Here is a 19,984-nt window from a genome sequence, read left to right as displayed (position 1 = left end):
TATTTTCGGACTATTTAAATAAATATTATAATATGATGGATTTGCAATCAGGATTCGAACTATGAGCAACAGAAAGAATTATGGTTATGATATTAAAAAAAGTGAAGATAGGGTGACACAAAGGGGTAGAATTAAAAAAACACTGCGGAAAATGGGATGGGAAGTCGATAAAACAAAAGAAAAAAATTTGATGTTTTGGAATTTTATGTGAAATTTGTAAAAATTTAATAAAATGGTTTTTGATTTTTTTTTAAAAAAAGTTGACACTTGTTGCTCCGCACTGCTGTGTGGCCCCTAAATCATTACCAACAAGGGAAGGCGGCCCTCAATCTGATAAAGTTTCCCCCTCTTTGCAATACAGGACAGGGCACGTGACCAGCCTATCCACCAATCAAAATTGAGATGCTCTTGTGCACGGTGGTAGTGGGGATTGACTGGTAGGGCAGAAGGCAGGGAGCCTGGCAGTAGGTGGCGCCAGAGTCGATGACAGGCAGAGCCCACTAATCCTACTTTTGTCCCCATCCTCCTCCTCCCTGCTGAGGAGCAACCCTGAGACTGAGGAAGAGGAAGCAGTTGTAAGAAGGAAGGAAGGCACCTGCAGACTTGGGGTGGGTCGAGGCTGGTGGGGCAAGTACCCCCTTTCCCCCTAATGGGCGAGCCCCCTCACTGCATATTGTGCAATGCCTTCATTATCAGATCAAGGGGCGCTGGCTAAATTCCGCCCTGCAAAATTGCTGCTGCTTTGTCTATTTTGGCCCTCTGTGTTCCAGTTTTCATTTTCTCTGCAACAGCCTCCTGCCTCACCCTGCACTGCCAATTAAAAAGTAATGGATGGTATTCCCCCCCCCTTTTTCTCTGGGGAAGAACACATTAGATCAAACGTAATTACCTCCTGTAAAATGCATGCATTGCAGCCCAGGAAAGGACCACACACCATGGCTAGGGCAGCCCTGCAAAATTGGCTTGGAACGACACAGTACCGTTTGGAAAGAAATTCGCTTCCTTCCAAAACCGCCCAGAGGATTGTGAGCACATTTGAATGCATCCGAAACGGATGCAACCCAGAAGGAAAGGTTGCAGTGTGTTCCCGCTGAGGGTTGTAGCTAACAAGCCGCACCCTCTTCCAGGAAACTCCATTCCGTTCTCCCTCCTTGCTGCCCTGGTTTTTCTGTTCTCTTCCATCCCAAGTGAGCCAACGTAGTAATAATAATAATAATAATAATTTATTTATACCCCGCCCATCTGGCTGGGCCTCCCCATAAAAACCAAAAATACAGTAAAATATCACACGTTAAAAACTTCCCTGAACAGGGCTGCCTTAAGATGTCTTCTGAATGTCAGGTACTTGTTTATCGCTTTGACATCTGCTGGAAGGGCGTTCCACAGGGCGGGCGCCACTACCGAGAAGGCCCTCTGCCTGGTTCCCTGTAGCTTTGCTTCTCGCAATGAGGGAACCGCCAGAAGGCCCTCGGCGCTGGACCTCAGCGTCCGGGCAGAACGATGGGGGTGGAGACGCTCCTTCAGGTATACTGGACCGAGGCCGTTTAGGGCTTTAAAGGTCAGCACCAACACTCTGAATTGTGCTCAGAAACGTACTGGGAGCCAATGTAGGTCTTTCAAGACCAGTGTTATATGGTCTCGGCGGCCGCCCCCAGTCACCAGTCTAGCTGCCACATTCTGGATTAGTTGTAGTTTCCGAGTCACCTTCAAAGGTAGCCCCACATAGAGCGCATTGCAGTAGTCCAAGCGGGAGATAACCAGAGCATGCACCACTCTGGCGAGACAGTCCGCAGGCAGATAGGGTCTCAGCCTACGTACCAGATGGAGCTGGTAAACAGCTGCCCTGGACACAGATTTGACCTGTGCCTCCATGGACAGCTGTGAGTCCAGAATGACTCCCAGGCTGCCCACCTGGTCCTTCAGGGGCACAGTTACCCCATTCAAGACCAGGGAATCCTCCACACCTGCCCGCCTCCTGTCCCCCCAAAACAGTACTTCTGTCTTGTCAGGATTCAACCTCAATCTGTTAGCCGCCATCCATCCTCCAACCGCCTCCAGACACTCACGCAGGACCTTCACCGCCTTCAGGAATTTCTCTGACACCGAGTCAGATCATTGGTACACCTGCACACAGACAGTGGTTTCTCCAGGAATTCAGACAGGGAGTCTCTCCCAACCCTTCCGGGTGATGGCACTGGGGATCGATCCTGCAACCTTCTGCATGCCAAACAGCTGCTCTTGCATTGGGCCACACCCCTTCTCCATAACATTTTGATGTATTTTTAATCCTTGTTGGAAGCCACCCAGAGTGGCTGGGGAAACCCAGCCACATGGGCAGGGTACAAAAAATAAACTATTATTATTATTATTATTATTATTATTATTATTATTACACCCTGCAGCCACGAAGCACGTTCTGCCCTCGTTGGACAGGGTTCCCTTCCATGTAAGGTTTTCTTTCCCCAGCCTAAATATGTGCTTTTGGGTAGTTCTGCAGACTTTGATATGGCCAGCCCTAACATTAGGTAGCGCAAGGGTCTGCTTCAGGCTGGATGTAGGTAGTTCTGCAGGCTGAAAGCTGCTAGTTGCTGTCTTCTGCAGCCCATTGGTTTGTTTTTTATATATATGTTTTGAAATAAAAAAATTAAGGTCAGATAGATAGATACCGTATTTTTGCACCATAACACTCACTTTTTTCCTCCTAGAAAGTAAGGGGAAATGTCTGTGCGTGTTATGGAGGGAATGCCTACGGGTGGCATGCCTACAGATTTTCCTCCTCTAAAAACTACGTGCGTGTTATGGTCGGGTGCGTGTTATAGAGCGAAAAATACGGTAGGTAGATAGATAGATAGATAGATAGAGTGGTACCTTGGGTTACATACGCTTCAGGTTACAGACTCCACTAACCCAGAAATAGTGCTTCAGGTTAAGAACTTTGCTTCAGGATAAGAACAGAAATTGTGCTCCGGCGGCGCGGCAGCAGCGGGAGGCCCCATTAGCTAAAGTGGTGCTTCAGGTTAAGAACAGTTTCAGGTTAAGAACGGACCTCCGGAACGAATTAAGTACTTAACCCGAGGTACCACTGTAGTTCATAAATGCACCAACCAAGCACGTACATCAATATATAAACCACATGTCTGAAACCCCACAGAAAGTCCTGAAACCATTTTGTCCCTCTCAAATTGACCTCAAACATTTCTCTGCAAGGTCGAAGGAAAATGGAAAAGCCTCCCCATTGTCTCCTCCTTCACAAATCCCGTCTTAAGGGTATGTCTGTGTAGGAATAGGGTGAGCCTGTGACCTGGCTCAGGAACTATTTGTCATTGCAAAAGACTGGCCAGGCTCCCCAGGGTATCCAACCAAGTGACCATTAACAGGTCTGCCCGACAGGAGATAAACAAAGCACTCAGATTTCTGTTGTAGACCGCCCTTTCTGTGATGTAGGGATGATGTATCTAGGGGGTGGTCTTGAGTTACACCCCTTCTGTGATGTATATATGATGTTTCTGGGGGTGGTCTTGGACTCCAGGGCGGGCAATTTAAAATGTCTATATAAGGGCGGGCACACCTGGGTTCAGGGTCCTCCTCCTTTCCTGCGTGTGAGGGGAGCACCCTGTTGCAACAGTTCAATAAAGATCAGGCTTACTAGCTGCTTTGCTTCTCAATATTCTCTGGTTGGCCTCTGTTATTTTCTCCGACTGATGGAGAACCTGCAAAGGACTCTATCAGGGCTCTTGTGTCCCCCATAAGGGAATAAGGGCAGGTTTTTGTTTATTACAGTTTAAATCAACCAGCCATTTGCATATTCGTCGGTGAATTCACCCCATCCCAGATGCTGGGTCTCCTTCCTTTCACCCGGAACAGAGCCAGCTCCTCGGCTAAATAAACACCGGCTTTGAGTCCACATCAACCTGTTTTAGCAATGAATAGGAAACCTGAGCACGCATGAATGAGATCATGCCTCTGAGGGCTTCTCTGTTCTCTGTTCGCTCCAGGTGCAACAGGAAACTTTTGCTTACAAAAGGAAGCGTTCTCTAACCAGGACTGGAGAGAGCCTGAGTCCCCACAGGCATTGTGGGAACCCAACTCTGCTCCAGTCCTAGCTAAGGATGGGCGAATGTTGCCCATTTCAGTTTCTCAACTCCCCAGGGTTATCTTCTGTTCTCCACATTACCACACCTGTTATGTACTGAAGTTCTCACCCTGGGCCAGCAGGGGGATACTGTAGATAGTTATGCAAATGAAGGGTCGAAAGTGACGTTCAGGGATTGGATAGTTTTAGAAAGTTGCTACAGTAACGTTGTACTGGAGCTCTATATAAGCAGGCTGACTGAGCCCTTCAGTTTAGTTCTGTTCTGGCCTCTGAATAAACAAGAGCTGTTTGAAGAATCTCTGTGTAGTCTGATATGTTCACCCACAACTTAACAACAACGGCTCGTGGTTTTGCCTTAAAATGGGGGGTGTATGCTACCTTGATCATCTCGGAGGTAAGGTGGAATATAAATGTAAAAATAAATAAATTGGCTTTTGTACTGCTTAGAAGCCTATTTTGGCCTTTGCAGGATAAATAAATACACATTATTATTCGTAGCTCGGCCCCTCTCAGAAAACCCTCGGTTCACTTACTTTGGAGTAAGCCCTGTGGAACCCATTGGGACTTACCGCCGTCTTAAACGCAGATCTGAGTTTTGTCTCTAAGGAAAGGGCACTGAGATTCTTTCTCAGCTGGGTTTCTATTGGGCATTGCCACCTAGTGGCAGAAGGAAGCACTGCACTTCCTGCCTGCCTCCGCGGAACTTCCTGCCTGCCTGATCTACAGAGACATGTCTCCTTATCTAGAAAAGACTTTGAAGCATCTTGCGGGGCCGCTTGTCAACTCTTTCATTTTAAAGTTGGCAATTTGTGGGTGTGCTTGCTAATATCAAATCTGAGTGTTGGCCCATTGACAACACAGCTCAGCAGTGGCTTCCAGGGGCTTTAAAGGAGTCTCTCCTTACCTAGAGATCTTGGGGGAACCTTCTGCGTCTAAAACTTGGATGGGGAATCTGCGGCCCTCCAGCTGTTGCTGGATCCCAACTCCCACCAGCCCCTGCTAGCGTGGCCAATGGTCAAAGATGATGGGAGTTGTAGTTTCTTTAAAGGCCAGAGCAAATAATGTGACCTAGTTTTACAGCTGTGAAGCACTATAGCAGGTGCTGTTAAGCTGTGGTAATTAAGCAGTTGGGTATGGTACCGTATTTTTCGTCCCATAGGACACTCCGTCCCATAGGACGCACCTAGTTTTTTGGGGGGGAAATAAAGGAAAATTTTTTCCCCTTTATTTCCCCCCCAAAAGCAGGTCGGGGAAACCAAACCAGGTCGAGGAACAGCGGGATGGCGGCGCTGCGCCTCCCTGCTGTCCCTCGAGCTTGTGGGGCTGGCCGATGTCTCCAAGCTTCAGCAAAAGCCTGCATTCGCCCCATAGGACGCACCCAGATTTCCCCTTCATTTTTGGAGGGGGAAAAGTGCGTCTTATAGTGCGAAAAATACGGTATATAAAAAGCAGCAAGTAGCTCTCTCAGTACCCTGGTGGATGGGTCATGCTTCTTGATAATTTAGTGTAAAAGGAGTTTTGTTTGTTTGTTATTAAAAACTAGGAAGATTTATTTTGCGTTTCTTGAATGTGTGGTCTCCCCAGGCACGCTTTCTGCAGCACAACTAGTCTGCAAAATAACCAACATCTTTGGTTATGGGCCCAGCTGCTGAGTGGATGACTGCACATTTTTGGACTTTAAGAAAGGTTTGAAAGCTCCTTCTCCTGTTGGTGTGGTTCTGGAAGAGTTCTAGAATGGTTGACTGGGTTCCAGAAGCTGAGAACGCTCTGATGTTCCCACAGCTGACAGATGAGAACTACAGTTTATGGTCGTTTGGGGTGGAGGCACATTTGACCTCTCGGGAAGTTTGGACCTATGTAACCGATGACCCTGTGACTAATGCTTGGTTGAAAGGAGATGCGAAATCCGGGGCGATAATTAATTTGGCTGTCAGCGACCAGCAAGTAGTATACGTAAGGAATAAGAAAACTGCCAAAGAAATGTGGGACAGTCTTGCAGCAGGTCAGGGGTGATGGGATTTGGAGTCCAACTACATCTGGAGGGCCACAGGTTGTAGCCTCCGGATTGATCCTGCCCGCCTTCTCCAAAGGATCCCTGTTCCATGTGGCTACAAACAATCAACCCTCGGGACTAAATGGTTGAACCAGTTTCTGGAGGTCGAGACCTTTATTTAAAGTTGCCACATGGGCTCTGGGTGATGCAGGGCACCGACTGCTGGAGATTTACCCCACCCTCTCCCTTATTTTGAATCCTGCTGGAAGAAATCGTTGTAGGTCATGCAAAGGGCCGTCAGGAAGCCTGTGTACTCCTTGAAGTCAATCTCATCATCCTTGTTCTTGTCCAGGGTCCCCATCAGCTTGTCAATTCCACCTGCCTTCATCTTCTGTGAGGGTAAGGGGGGCAAAGGAAAGAGAGAGGGGAGAGATTGGGGTACATGTCTGATTATGGGGGGGCACTGAACCCCCCTCACAAATTTAACTCTCTTTCAAAACTTAAGGGTTGCATCCAACCGAGGCCGTATTCACGTGATACATTTCAAGCTCTCCAATACTTTAAATGGGATGTGGGTGGCACTGTGGGTTAAACCACAGAGCCTAGGACTTGCCGATCAGAAGGTCGGCGGTTCGAATCCCCGCGACGGGCTGAGCTCCCGTCGCTCGGTCCCTGCTCCTGCCAACCTAGCAGTTCGAAAGCACACCAGTGCAAATAGATAAATAGGTATCGCTCTGGTGGGAAGGTAAACGGTGTTTCTGTGCGCTGCTCTGGTTCTCCAGAAGTGGCTTAGACATGCTGGCCACATGACCTGGAAGCTGTACGCCGGCTCCCTTGGCCAGTAAAGCGAGATGAGCGCCGCAACCCCAGAGTCGTCTGCGACTGGACCTAATGGTCAGGGGTCCCTTTACCTTTAATACTTTAAATTGTCATGACTTCCCGCAAAGAATTATGGGAGCTGTAGTTTGTTAAGGGTGCTGAGAGTCATTATGAGACGCCGGCTATTTCCCGCTACAGAGCTACACTTCCAAGAGTTCCTGGGAAGCAGGATTGGTTGTTAAACCACTCTGGAAGTTGTAGTGGAATTGGAGCTTCCTAACAACTCTTGGCGCCTTTAACAAACTGCAGCTCCCAGAATTATTTGGGGGAAGCCATGACTGTTTAAAGAGGTATCATAGTGCTTTAAATATATGGCGTGAATAGGGCCTAAGCTGTACTCAGATCCATTGCCATTCACTGAACTATATTACATCATGCTCATTCATTTTAATGGGTTTACTTTAAGACTGAGATGGGATATTGCCCTGAAAGAAGAAAGGAAGGATTATTGAGATATTTGTAGAATAAATTTGGAAGAAATTCTTCCAATTTTTCTTCTTCCAATTTTTCTTATTTTTTCTTTTTCTTTTTTCTTTTTTCTTTTCTTCCTTTTTTCTTTTTTGTTCTTTTTTATATATGTGTGCTTATCTGAAAAATATATGTACGTACAGTGGTACCTTGGGTTAAGTACTTACTTTGTTCCGGAGGTCCGTTCTTAACCTGAAACTGTTCTTAACCTGAAGCACCACTTTAGCTAATGGGGCCTCCTGGTGCTGCTGCGCCGCTGGAGCACAATTTCTGTTCTTATCCTGAAGCAAAGTTCTTAACCCGAGGTACTATTTCTGGGTTAACAGAGTCTGTAACCTGAAGCGTATGTAACCCGAGGTACCACTGTATTTGTATGTATTTTGCCTGTATTTTGTAATAATTTTGTTAAATAAAGTTTAAACTTTTTTTAAAAAGGAAAGTCAGTCACCTGGAAGGAAACTAAGGCATAAAGTGAATAAGGGAAAGATGGGGAAAGGAAGGAAAGACTTATCCAAACTCCAAACTCCCCACTGTTTATCCCATGCGCAAGCCCCACATTTTGACTTGCTGCACCTCCTGTGTGTATCAAGGCTGTGTATCAAACTCAGCCCCTCGCCACTGACTGTCCGTGGCTCTCCAGGGTTTCAAACTGGGAGTCTTTCCCAGTCCTACCAGGAGATGTCAGGACTCGAACCCGGGACCTCCTGCATGCAAGGCAGATGCTCTGCCACTCAGCCGCGGTCCTGATGGAAGATGCACATCTTGAAGGTGGAACGCTGGTTTCCCCAACCTCACGTTGTGTTTTGGGGCCACTATTCCCCCCTCACCCGATCCGCTGGGGCACTGACCTCTCCAAGTGCCAACTCCTTCTTCACCAGCTCCTTCAGCTCTCCCTTGCTCAGAGTGAACTTATCCCCTTCTTTCCCTGAATATTTGTGGAAGGTGTACACAAGCGTCGCCAGGGCTTTCTCCAGGGGCGTCTCCATGTCCATCGGCCAGGCAGGATCTGAAAAGGAGAAAACAGGGAAGTGAACTGTGTGGCGGGATTTGTTCATTTGTTCATTAAATTTATATCCTGCCCTTCCTCCTGAAGGAGCACACAGTTAAGAACATACGAAGAGCCTGATCCAGACCAAGTGTCCCTATTTTCCAGGGGTGGTCCTGGATTTACAGAAGCTATCCCTGTTTCTAATTTGATCCCCCCAATGTCCCTTTTCCCCGTAAAGGTAAAGGGACCCCTGACCATTAGGTCCAGTTGTGGCTGACTCTGGGGTTGCGGCGCTCATCTCGCTTTATTGGCCGAGGAAGCCGGCGTACAGCTTCCGGGTCATGTGGCCAGCATGACTAAGCCGCTTCTGGTGAACCAGAGCAGCACACGGAAACGCCGTTTACCTTCCCGCCGGACTGGTACCTATTTATCTACTTGCACTTTGACGTGCTTTCAAACTGCTAGGTTGGCAGGATCTGGGATCAAGCAAGGGGTGCTCACCCCGTCGCAGGGATTCAAACTGCCGACCTTCTGATCGGCAAGTCCTAGGCACTGTGGTTTAACCCACAGCACCATCCACATCCCTGCTTTTCCTTACAACATCCCTATTTTTACCAGAGAAATGTTGGAGGCCAACCCAGGAACGGGAGAAGGGCCCTTGGTTTCTTGATTTCAACCTGTGGGGCAGCTCAGGCCATAAAGCCTTTGATTATACAGCATTCGCCCTGGGTGCAAGCTTGGGAAGCTCATCCTGCAAAGCAGAAAGTATACATAAAAAGAGATCTTGCAAGCAAGCAAGCGCACATTAGAAGCAGCAGCGAACAACTCTGCAATTAAGGAGGGTGGAAACAAGCTGATAAGAGCTCCATTAGCACAAGTAGGGATTTCCCTGGGAACGGCTGGCTAGCCCTGGGCGAACACACCCGGCACCAGCGTGTTCTCGACGCTTCCCACTCCCAGCACTTTAGATCTGCAGCTCGTAGCATTTGAGTTGGCAGGCGAGGCAGCCCTGATCATATGATGTAAAGGTAAAGGGACCCCTAACCGTTAGGTCCAGTCGTGGCCGACTCTGGGGTTGCGGCGCTCATCTCGCTTTATTGGCCGAGGGAGCCGGCATACAGCTTCCGGGTCATGTGGCCAGCATGACTAAGCCGCTTCTGGTGAACCAGAGCAGTGCACGGAAATGCCATTTACCTTCCCGCTAGAGCTGTACGCATTTATCTACTTGTAGTGGTGTGCTTTCGAACTGCTAGGTTGGCAGGAGCAGGGACCGAGCAATGGGAGCTTACCCCATTGTGGGGATTCGAACTGCCGGCCTTCTGATCGGCAAGCCCTAGGCTCTGTGGTTTAACCCACAGCGCCGCCCGCATCCCTTCCAATCACATGATGTACTCCGTTGTATATGCTAGGGGTGGGAAACCTGTGGCCCATGGGTCACATGTGACCCGCCTGGCCTCTCTATCTGGCCCACAAGACTCTCCCAAGACCACGCCCCTCATTGGGCCCTTATGTTTCGCACCTTGAGTATTTTTGCCTGCTGGGAATGTGCCCTTAAACTCTGCCCATGCCTTTTGCTTGTATGGATGCAGAACAGAGAGGGATATGTGAGCGTTTGTGTGTGTGTGGAAGCTAGCCGACTGTACAGTGGCAAATTTTTACATTTTGTTGGACGCAGAGGAACGGTGGGAGGCATCGACTGGAGGACCCCCAAGGGATGGAGGTTCAGAGCCTGGAGAAGGGTGGTAGGACGACAATGCAAGTGGTCAGAGGGAGAAGAGGGTTAAGACTGGGAGGAGGAGATGTCGGAAGCAGCAGAGGCAACAGGCTTTGGCGAGCAGGGAGAATCTGTGGCAGAGAGCAGTCCAGAATCAGAGGCAGAAGCAGAAACTGGATGTCAGGAGTGCGTGCAGGAGCCAGGCCCTGTGACCCGTAGGGCTTCGCAGGACTGGGGCTTTCCTAATTTTGTTCTGAAGAGGCAAGGCACAGCCACACAGGTGAGGCCGATTGGTAACTCACAGCACCAGGTGGCAAGAGCTGGGAAGGGACATAAGGTCAGCATTTCCCTTTGGCTCTTTGCCACAGCAGCACACTTCCTGCCTTGCTGTGTTTGGCTCCTTGACTCCTTGCTTCCTGACCCTCAGACCCTTGGCTTCTTGACTCCCGGCTCTCTGACCCTTGGCTTCCTGACTCCTGGCTTCTGGCCTCTTGTTCCTGCTCCCACCCTGCCGTCTTGCCCCCAGTCCCGACATCCTCCACCAGGACTTTGACCGCCCGTAAACCAGACCGTGACACTGGAGAGTAGGAAGGCCAAGAGGCAGAGATGAGTCAGGCTGGTGAAGTCAGGCTGGTCTCCCTCTCCTGCTGCAACAAACTCTCCTCCCCTCTGGTTCCCAGTACCAGAAGAGGCATGAAAAGGGTGGAGAAGAAGTTAGCTTTGCACAGGCACAGTCTCAGATTGCTTGGGGGAAACTGGAGAAAGGAGGAGGCTTAGGGCAGCTGTGGGAAGGAGGGGGGCCTTCAGTCTCTGCAACTGCCTACCAAGGAAGAATTGCTGTGCTTACTAGGCCTGGTACTCTTTAGCAGATCCGGTTTCCTCGAATAAAGAGTTACCTTCACTTACTCTGTGTGATTTATTGTTAGCTCGCCCTTGTCACATTTGTTGCCCCGCCCACCACTGGTCTGTGGCCCCCAAAATGTTTCCCAGAAGGGAATGTGGTTCTTGGGCCATATCCTTGAACTCTCATAACACCACTGGCTTCCCTGGATGGAGAATAGGGAGAGGGATTTGTGAATGAGAGTAGAAACTAGCTTACTGCCCAAAGTGAAATTTTACACCCATCACTCCGCCCACTTTTGACACCCACCCACCGCTGGCATGTGGCCCCTGGGAGGTTTCTCAAAAGGGAAGGTGGCCCTTAGGCTGAAATAGGATCCCCAAGCCTTTTAAGTGAATAGTGAACTTGCTCTCTGAACCCGGATCCTTACGCAGCCAAAATGGCATCCCTCAGTAATGAGGCGGATATATCAGCAAGCTTGGAGGGAGGGAGAAAGGAACCAAGCAGAGCCAAATAAGGACTGAGCCTGCCCAATGGCTGCAGAATGTTGGGGCTGGCTGTAGCGGAATGGAGTTGTTTGGAAAGGGTGTGGCTGGCAGCCTGAACAGAAGCACTTTCCCCTGAAGCATTTATTGTAGTGGATATATATATGCATTCATCTCTCCCTCTATGGATTAGCCTCTCCCCTCTCCGGCAGTTTCCTCCATTCATTAACCTTTACAACAAATTAACTAATAGCTTCTGGAAATCTCGGCGGATCCAAAGGGCAGATTTCCTTCGCTAATCACCTCAAAACTGTGGACGGTGCCACTTTTGGGAGCCACCCACACGCATGAGGGAGAGAGCAGCGGACCCCGAGGGAACCCCAATGTTTACGGAAATTACAAATAAATGAATGAACATGTTTGGGGGAAATAAAACCGATGGGGAAGGGATGCTGAAACATCTGAGTCAGTGCTGATCACACTCAACTCGAGGTAATACTGTAATAATAATAATAATAATAATAATTTATTATTTATACCCCACCCATTTGGCTGGATTTCCCCAGCCACTCTGGGCAGCTTCCCACACAACATTAAAATACAATAACCTATTAAACATTAAAAGCTTCCCTAAACAGGGTTGCCTTCAGATGCCTTCTAAAAGTCTGGTAGTTGTTGTTCTCTTTGACATCTGGTGGGAGGGTGTTCCACAGGGCAGGCGTCACTACCGAGAAGGCCCTCTGCCTGGTTCCCTGTAACTTGGCTTCTCACAGCAAGGGAACCACCAGAAGGCCCTCGGCGCTAGACCTCAGTGCCCGGGTAGAACAATGGGGGTGGAGACGCTCCTTCAGGTACACTGGGCCGAGGCCAGTATGTTCTTCATAAGCAAATGCTTGTGAAATATTTGCTGGGGTGCTTTGTCCCTAAACTACACCCCACCTGCTGGTTTGGTGGGCCACAGATTCTACAGCTCTAAGCATCGGCACATGATACTCGGCGCATCAGCTGGCAAAGTTTCCCACCTGTTCCCATGGCCTCCCTGGCATCGATCTCCGCTGCCAAGCCTTCGCTTCATCAGCCAAGAGGAACAACGAATCGCATAAACTCTAAAACAAACACAATTTTGAAACGGCTGCTTTGTGGTTAACCAGGCATTGAAGCCACCAGAGGGCCGAACCCACCTGTGAATCAGACAGCTTGAATTCAAATCCAGTTAGCTGTGACCAAGGTGGGGCTGGGATCCTGTTCAAGGTGATGCAACCGTCCGCATGAGCTCATGCTAGCAAATAGATCCGAGAATGGTGTGTTAAAGATTAAGGTTGCCAGCATCCAGACTCGGTGTGTGTGTGTGTGGTGTTCCTGTGGCTTTTAAGGCAGGGGGTGCCAACCTTTTGGGGCCTATTTTAATTTTTAATTATTACTTTACTCAAAGAATAACAAATAGAAATATCCGTTATCTCCCACAAACTTGGAAAGTAAGCTGGAGTCCATGTAGCTATTTTGATTAGTGACAGTGTTTTCCTTCTGTGACTTGTACCCCCAAGTGTGTTGGTCTCCGACCGTAATAAATTATCTATCTATCTATCTATCTATCTATCTATCTAGTGACGGTGCTCATTTGGATTCTGGAAAGAGTGATGTGAGTGCCACCAATTCTGGTCACTACTTCCCCCTCCCAACATTTCTCCGATGAAAATAGGATGTCCTATTCTGTTGTTGCTGTTGCTGTTGCTGTTTATACCCTGCCTATCTGTCTGGGTTGCGCCAACCACTGTGGACAGCTTCCAACATATATAAAACATAATAAAACATCAAACTTAAAAAAAAACAACTTCCCTGTACAGAGCTGCCTTCAGATGTCTTCTAAAGGTTGTATAGCTACCATATTTTTCGCTCTATAAGACGCACCAGACCACAAGACGCACCTAGTTTTTGGAGGAGGAAAACAAGAAAAAAAATATTCTGAATCTCAGAAGCCAGAACAGCAAGAGGGATCACTGCGCAGTGAAAGCAGCAATCCCTCTTGCTGTTCTGGCTTCTGGGAGAGCTGCGCAGCCTGCATTCGCTCCATAAGACACACACACATTTCCCCTTACTTTTTAAGAGGGAAAAAGTGAGTCTTATAGAGCAAAAAATACGGTACTTATCTCCTTGGCTCGCATAACTCCATACCCTCCTACATTTCTCTGATGAAAATAGGGACATCCTAAGGAAAAGTGGGACATTCTGGGATCGGATCAGAAACCAGGGCGGCTTCTGTAATTCCGGGACTGTGAACCCTGGGAAATAGGGACACTTGGAGGGTCGAACATACCGTGAGACAGGAAGAGAGAAAGTACCCACAAAACGCACCCGTCACAGTTCCCAAAAGTAGGACCCAGCTGAATTAATCTTGAGTTCCCTAAGAAGCCTGAAGATCTGAAAGAGGAAGAGGAAGTGAAAGAGGAAACTTCCTCCTTTAGCTTTCTAGGGACTTTTTGAGGGAAGAAAAGAATAGGAACTTCCCTCGCTGCCTCACGACCAAGGGAGGGGCTGAAAGGTATTATGAAGACCCTTCTTGTAAGAGTTACTGGGATTTTCACCCCGTACGGCATCACTCATCGCCAGGCTGACAGGCCTGTGGGTGATACAGCTGTATTTGAAGCTTAAAAACATGTCGGAGAAGGTATATGCCTACCGTATGGAAGTTAACTGGACAACAAAAAAGGATTTTACGCGCTCTCATGGTAGCCAAGAGGCTGATATTGATGAACTAGAAGACAATATATATCCTTTAATCAGTGGATCGATCATATGATAACACTTGCAACCTATGAACAGACTGCTTACAGACGTAGACTGCTTGGATAAACACAGCAATATCTGGAACCAATGTATAGAAAATGCAGTAGGCTGTTAATATTTCTACAGTGGTACCTCGGGTTACATACGCTTCAGGTTACATACGCTTCAGGTTACAGACTCCACTAACCCAGAAATAGTGCTTCAGGTTAAGAACTTTGCTTCAGTGCTTCAGGTTAAGAACTTTGCTTCAGGATAAGAACAGAAATCGGGCTCCGGCGGTGTGGCGGCAGCAGGAGGTCCCATTAGCTAAAGTGGTGCTTCAGGTTAAGAACAGTTTCAGGTTAAGTACGGACCTCCGGAACGAATTAAGTACTTAACCCGAGGTACCACTGTATTAGTATTGGGATAATAATCTCAAATTTTTGTCTATATTCATATAACGCTTCCCCTTCCCTTTACACAGTTCTGTGTTTTGATTTCCCCCCCTTCTTTTTGTATCACTTTACTGTTTTATATTTGAATTTATGTTTCAATAAAATATCAATTAATAAATGATGCAGGAGAACGGTGCGCCGGAGCATGGACAGAGTTACTGTACACCCCCTGCTTGCAAGGATCGCTGCCCACTCCTCCCCTGACCGTGCCTTTTAGCAACAGTCCAGAAATGTCACCTGCGGACACTTCTCACCCCCCCCCCGATTACTTTATCTGCCCGCGGACTGTCTCGCCAGAGTGGTGCATGCTCTAGTTATCTCCCGCTTGGACTACTGCAATGCGCTCTACGTGGGGCTACCTTTGAAGGTGACCCGGAAACTGCAATTAATCCAGAATGCGGCAGCTAGACTGGTGACTGGGAGTGGCCACCGGGACCACATAACACCGGTTCTGAGAGATCTGCATTGGCTCCTAGTACGTTTCCGATCACAATTCAAAGTGTTGGTGCTGACCTTTAAAGCCCTAAACGGCCTCGGTCCTGTATACCTGAAGGAGCGTCTCCATCCCCATCGTTCTACCCGGACACCGAGATCCAGTGCCGAGGGCCTTCTGGCGGTTCCCTCATTGCGAGAAGTGAGGTTACAGGGAACCAGACAGAGGGCCTTCTCGGTAGTGGTGCCCTTCCTGTGGAACATTCCTTCAGATGTGAAGGAAATAAGCAGATATCCTATCTTTAAAAGGCATCTGAAGGCAGCCCTGTTCAGGGAAGTTTTTAATATTTAACGCTGTACTGTTTTTAACACTTGATTGGGAGCCGCCCAGAGTGGCTGGGGAAACTCAGCCAGATGGGCGGGGTATAAATAATAATAATAATAATAATAATAATAATAATAATAATAATAATAATAATAATCTCTGTGTCAGGCTCTGTGCCTGTTCACATGTTCATTCTGCTCTTCAGAGGCACAGGAGGCAGAGAGAAAATTTGGCAACAGCGGCCTCTGGAATCTAGGACCATTACGCCAAGCAGCCCCAGACGAGTTAGTGAGCTCTTTCCAAAAGGTCAAGAAACAGGAGCCCAGTTTCCTTCTGGAGTCCATCTCCCGAAACCTGAAGATGACCGAAAGATCTGGATTGATTTAGCTGGACTCTGACTCACAAAGAGATGTTGTAATGTGGAAAAGGCGTTGGCTGGCCTAGAGACTGCAAGCTGGGGATTTGCCAGCTTCTGATAGCCACGGGCAAAATCCAGAGCTCAACATTTTAACATGCAGGGTTGTGTGGGTGTGAGACCTCTGAGCAGCTCATGTGTCTTGCACATCTGGAATCTGCGTGGACATCTGGAGAGAAAAAGACTCCTCTTCTTCCAGGAAGGGCTTGCTCCAAGCCAGAAATAAGGGGAGAAGGCTGTGATTTCCTGGCAGAACACCTGCTTTGAGTGCAGAAGGCTCCCGGTTTGATCCCTGCCATCTCCAGTTAGGGCTGGGAAAAGAGGGCTGGTTGGCTGGGGGCAGTGCCGGATTTACGTATAAGCTAAACAAGCTATAGCTTAAGGCCCCACTCTCTTGGGGGCCCCCAAAAAAATTGAAAGGGAAAAAAACACCTGGATGTACATTTCAAAAATATAAGATAAAAAAAACAAAATACAGTGGTACCTTGGGTTACATACGCTTCAGGTTACATATGCTTCAGGTTACAAACTCCGCTAACCCAGAAATAGTGCTTTGCTTCAGGATGAGAACAGAAATCGTGCTCTGGCGGCGCGGCGGCAGCGGGAGGCCCCGTTAGCTAAAGTGGTGCTTCAGGTTAAGAACACTTTCAGGTTAAGAACGGACCTCCGGAACGAATTAAGTACTTAACCCGAGGTACCACTGTAAAATAAAACCTAAATACAGCAACCGTGTTTTGTGTTGTGTAGGCTCCTATGATGTAAGTAATGGGCCCTGCCTGCTAGCCTGCTCCCTAAAATATCACTGGTTTGCTCATTTCTATATCAATTACTTTGATAAAATACATATTTTGTTATGTGCAAATGGCTTTAGATACCTATTAGGTCCATAAATTACCGTATAGCATATATCCAACACAAAAAACAGCAACAATTTGTTGTTGACAAAGGACAGCTGGACATATAAAGGGCCCCATTACCTTCAGTAGCTTAGGGCCTCATCAAACCTAAATCAAACCTAAATTTCCCAGGGTGATGGGGGACCATTAGTGAGCAAATCCACCTAACAGTTACCATGTCCAGCCCACATTTGACCAGCTTCTCCACAAGATTATCATGGGGGACTTTGTCAAAAGCCGTACTGAAATCAAGATACAATAATGTCCACGGCATTCCCCTGATCCACCAAGCTTGTAACTCTTATCAAAAATGAGATCCATCTGGCATGACTTGTTTTTGAGAAAACTATGCTGCAGCCAGCGCAACTGAACCGGCTGTGATCCCCTAGATTTGCCTACTGCCTGGCCAGTATAGTGACTGGCTCCAATCAAGTCTTGGTTGCGAGTTACTGCCACATTGCCTTTCTGGATCAAACCATGGATTTGCCCAGCATCCTGTTTCTAACAGAGGGCATCCCGGAAGCCCCTAAAGCAAGGTCTGAAGGCAGCAGCCCTTTCTCCCTGTTCAACCCCCAGAAGCAGGCATTTTGTGGTAGACTGCCCTTGCACAAGGAGGCTCCGTTTGAGCTAGCATAACTAAAAGAGCCGCTGGGGGAAGGAGTTTGGGGAAGGCTGAGGCGGCGGCGGAAACAATCTAGAAAGCACCACAGAGAGGAAAAGCAAGCCAGTTGATAAGTACAGATGGATGTGAAATTGAGGATGCATAGCCGTTTCAGATAAAGCGATGAAGAATAAAAGGAGCTAAAAGCAACTCACCGGATGAGAATGTGGATGGCAAGCTTGAGCGGTGAAGCAGGGAACTGGGTGTGGTATAATATCTCCCTCTTATGCAGTTTCATGGGGGGTCCCCAGAGATTGAGGCTGGAAAAAGCAGGAACATGATCTTGTTGCCAGGATCTGTCCTGAGGGACTGCTGGCATCCAGCCATCTTCTCCTCAGGTTGTGAACAACTCTTTTTCTTTTCTTTTTCCCCTTTTCCCGCTTTTAAATTAACTTTATTTACTGAGGCTTATTCATAGATCTTCAAAAATACCATACCCATCACAAAGTATATGTTTTACAATATACTAAGATAAGACAGCTACTTGGTCTAAAAAAAGAAGAAATTCAGAAAGAAGAAAAGGCAAGAAATGGAGAGACCAGGAAAAAAATAGAAAGGGAGAGAAAAGGGGAAAGAAAGAAAGAACTACAGAAAGATAGGTAAAGGTAAAGGGACCCCTGACTGTTAGGTCCAGTCACGGGCGACTCTGGGGTTGCGGCGCTCATCTCGCTTTATTGGCCGAGGGAGCTGGCGTACAGCGTACAGCTTCCGGATCATGTAGCCAGCATGACTAAGCTGCTTCTGGCGAACCAGAGCAGCGCACGGAAACGCCGTTTACCTTCCCGCCAGAGCAGTACCTATTTATCTACTTGCACTTTGACGTGCTTTCAAACTGCTAGGTTGGCAGGAGCAGGGACCGAGCAACGGGAGCTCACCCTTCTGATCGGCAAGTCCTAGGCTTTATGGTTTAACCCACACCGCCACCTCAGTCCCATTAACAACTCTTGCTTGAGCCTAAATTAGGATTCTCTTGGCCTTATCAATGTTCTGCCTGAAGATGGCCAGCTTTTAATTTTAGGAGGGCTCCTGCGCCTTTAAGCCAGGGAGGGTTCAGTTTCCTTGCAATGAAAGCAAGAGAGAGAGAGACGGGTGGCAGAAAGAGGAAAAAGCGGTGGCTTCACCCAGTGCTGCAGACGACAAAGAGAGAACTTCCGTTGTGTCTTAAACACAAGCAGATTTTTAAAATTTTTTGTGTGGTGTGCTACTTTGCAATCCGCGAGGGCTGAGTCACAATAAATTCTGTTTGCCTTCAAGGTGCCATGAATGGAGGAGAACTACATGCTGCAGTCGAGGGCCACATTCCTTTCTGAGCAACATTTGGAGGGCCATAGGTCCCTCCCCCTCCAAAAAAATAACCCCCCCACAGCTAACTTACAGCTGGTTCTCAGCTTCTCTCTGCTCCGCCGATTTCAAAGCAGAGAGGGCGTTCATTCTTTGGGCGAAAGGCATAATTTGAAAGGCGTAATTATCTTGCAATGTTATTACCAACAGTTGAAAGAAAAATACACATTGGCAGCTGCAGCTGCCTGTTTGTGGGAAGGAGCAGGTTTTACGCTGCCTTGCCACCCCCCCCCCCCGGGACATGTTCACACTAGGGACTAGAAACTTCCTCCCACCTGAGCCTTCAGAGATCACACTTCCCAATAATCCCAGGGAGGAACTGTGAGGCATGACAAGTCTTGCATTCTGCATTATTATTCTAATATGATTTCTTACATTCTGGTACCACCTTTTCATCCATGGAGCTCCAGGTTCCCCCCCACTCCTCATTTTATCCTCACAACAACCCTGTGAGTTAGGTTAGGCCCCAAGGTCACCCAATGAGCTTCATGGCTGAGTGGGGATTCGAACCCCAGTCTCCCAGGTCCTAGCCCATGCTGGCTCTCAGTCACGCTCTCTTAAAAGCGCATGTGGGGATCTGAACTCACAGGCTCTGGATCCCCAGCCACTGGCTCCCCCCCCCCATGAGTAACAGGCCCAATGGTCTTCCCGGCTGGGACAGTTGCCCCTGGCAACATCAGTCTCCCTCCCTTCTGTTCAGCCAGGTGTAGCAAACAGGATGCAGGGGACAGGTGGGGAATCTGTTGCTAAGCAACAAGAGGCCAGGGACCTCTCAGTGGGATGATGGGACTAGGAGAGATGCTGGAGTTCTGGCCGTGTGTGTGTATATATATCTTTTTTTCTTCTGAAGTTCAGCGTGCCTGACTTCGTCCTTAAAACCCGCAGAGAATGGAGCTGGTTTTCAGCTTTTTTTCTTGGAGGCCGAACAATAAACCTCTTTGTGTACAAAATACACAGAGAGAGATCAGGAGAGAGGGATGGAAGTTAAGGGGAGGTAAGGGAGAAAAACCGGCCCTTCGGCCCTTCAGGGTGGGGCAGGGTTGGGTTTGGAAAGGGACCCTGCAAAGGCAACAATTTCGAATCCTTTACTGGGGATTGAACAAGATCTACACCCAGTATAGGCCTGACCAGCCACTTCTGCAGAACAGAGCTGTGCATTTAATTCACTCCACACTTGCAAGAAATCCATCCTTCAGGGTGGCAGGACCTAATCTCTGGAACTCCCTGTCCCTTGA

At 48.2% G+C, this 19,984-nt stretch overlaps 1 protein-coding gene across 6 annotated transcripts; it reads right to left on the bottom strand.

The window, feature by feature from the left end:
- Nucleotides 1-6,241: 6,241 nt before the first annotated feature.
- On the bottom strand, nt 6,242-17,920 carry S100A5 (S100 calcium binding protein A5). 6 transcript variants are annotated; one of them, XM_083477450.1, is made up of 3 exons: nt 17,564-17,920; nt 8,261-8,439; nt 6,242-6,477 (listed from the first exon to the last, which is right to left on the bottom strand). In XM_083477450.1, exons 2-3 carry the CDS (start codon nt 8,423-8,425, stop codon nt 6,334-6,336), a joined length of 309 nt encoding a protein of 102 aa, XP_083333576.1. In that variant the 5' UTR covers nt 8,426-8,439; nt 17,564-17,920; the 3' UTR covers nt 6,242-6,333. The 6 variants fall into 6 exon arrangements, with proteins under 6 accessions (XP_083333576.1, XP_083333577.1, XP_083333574.1 ...); XM_083477451.1 differs by lacking the exon at nt 17,564-17,920 and adding an exon at nt 12,643-12,967; XM_083477448.1 differs by lacking the exon at nt 17,564-17,920 and adding an exon at nt 12,484-12,618.
- Between the last annotated feature and the right edge of the window lie 2,064 nt (nt 17,921-19,984).

This window comes from Podarcis liolepis, assembly GCF_965112155.1.
Source record: "Podarcis liolepis genome assembly, chromosome: 15".
Classification (NCBI taxonomy): Eukaryota; Metazoa; Chordata; class Lepidosauria; order Squamata; family Lacertidae; genus Podarcis; species Podarcis liolepis.
The sequence above is the reverse complement of the archived record's forward strand: the minus strand, read 5'-3'. Positions and strand labels throughout refer to the sequence as shown.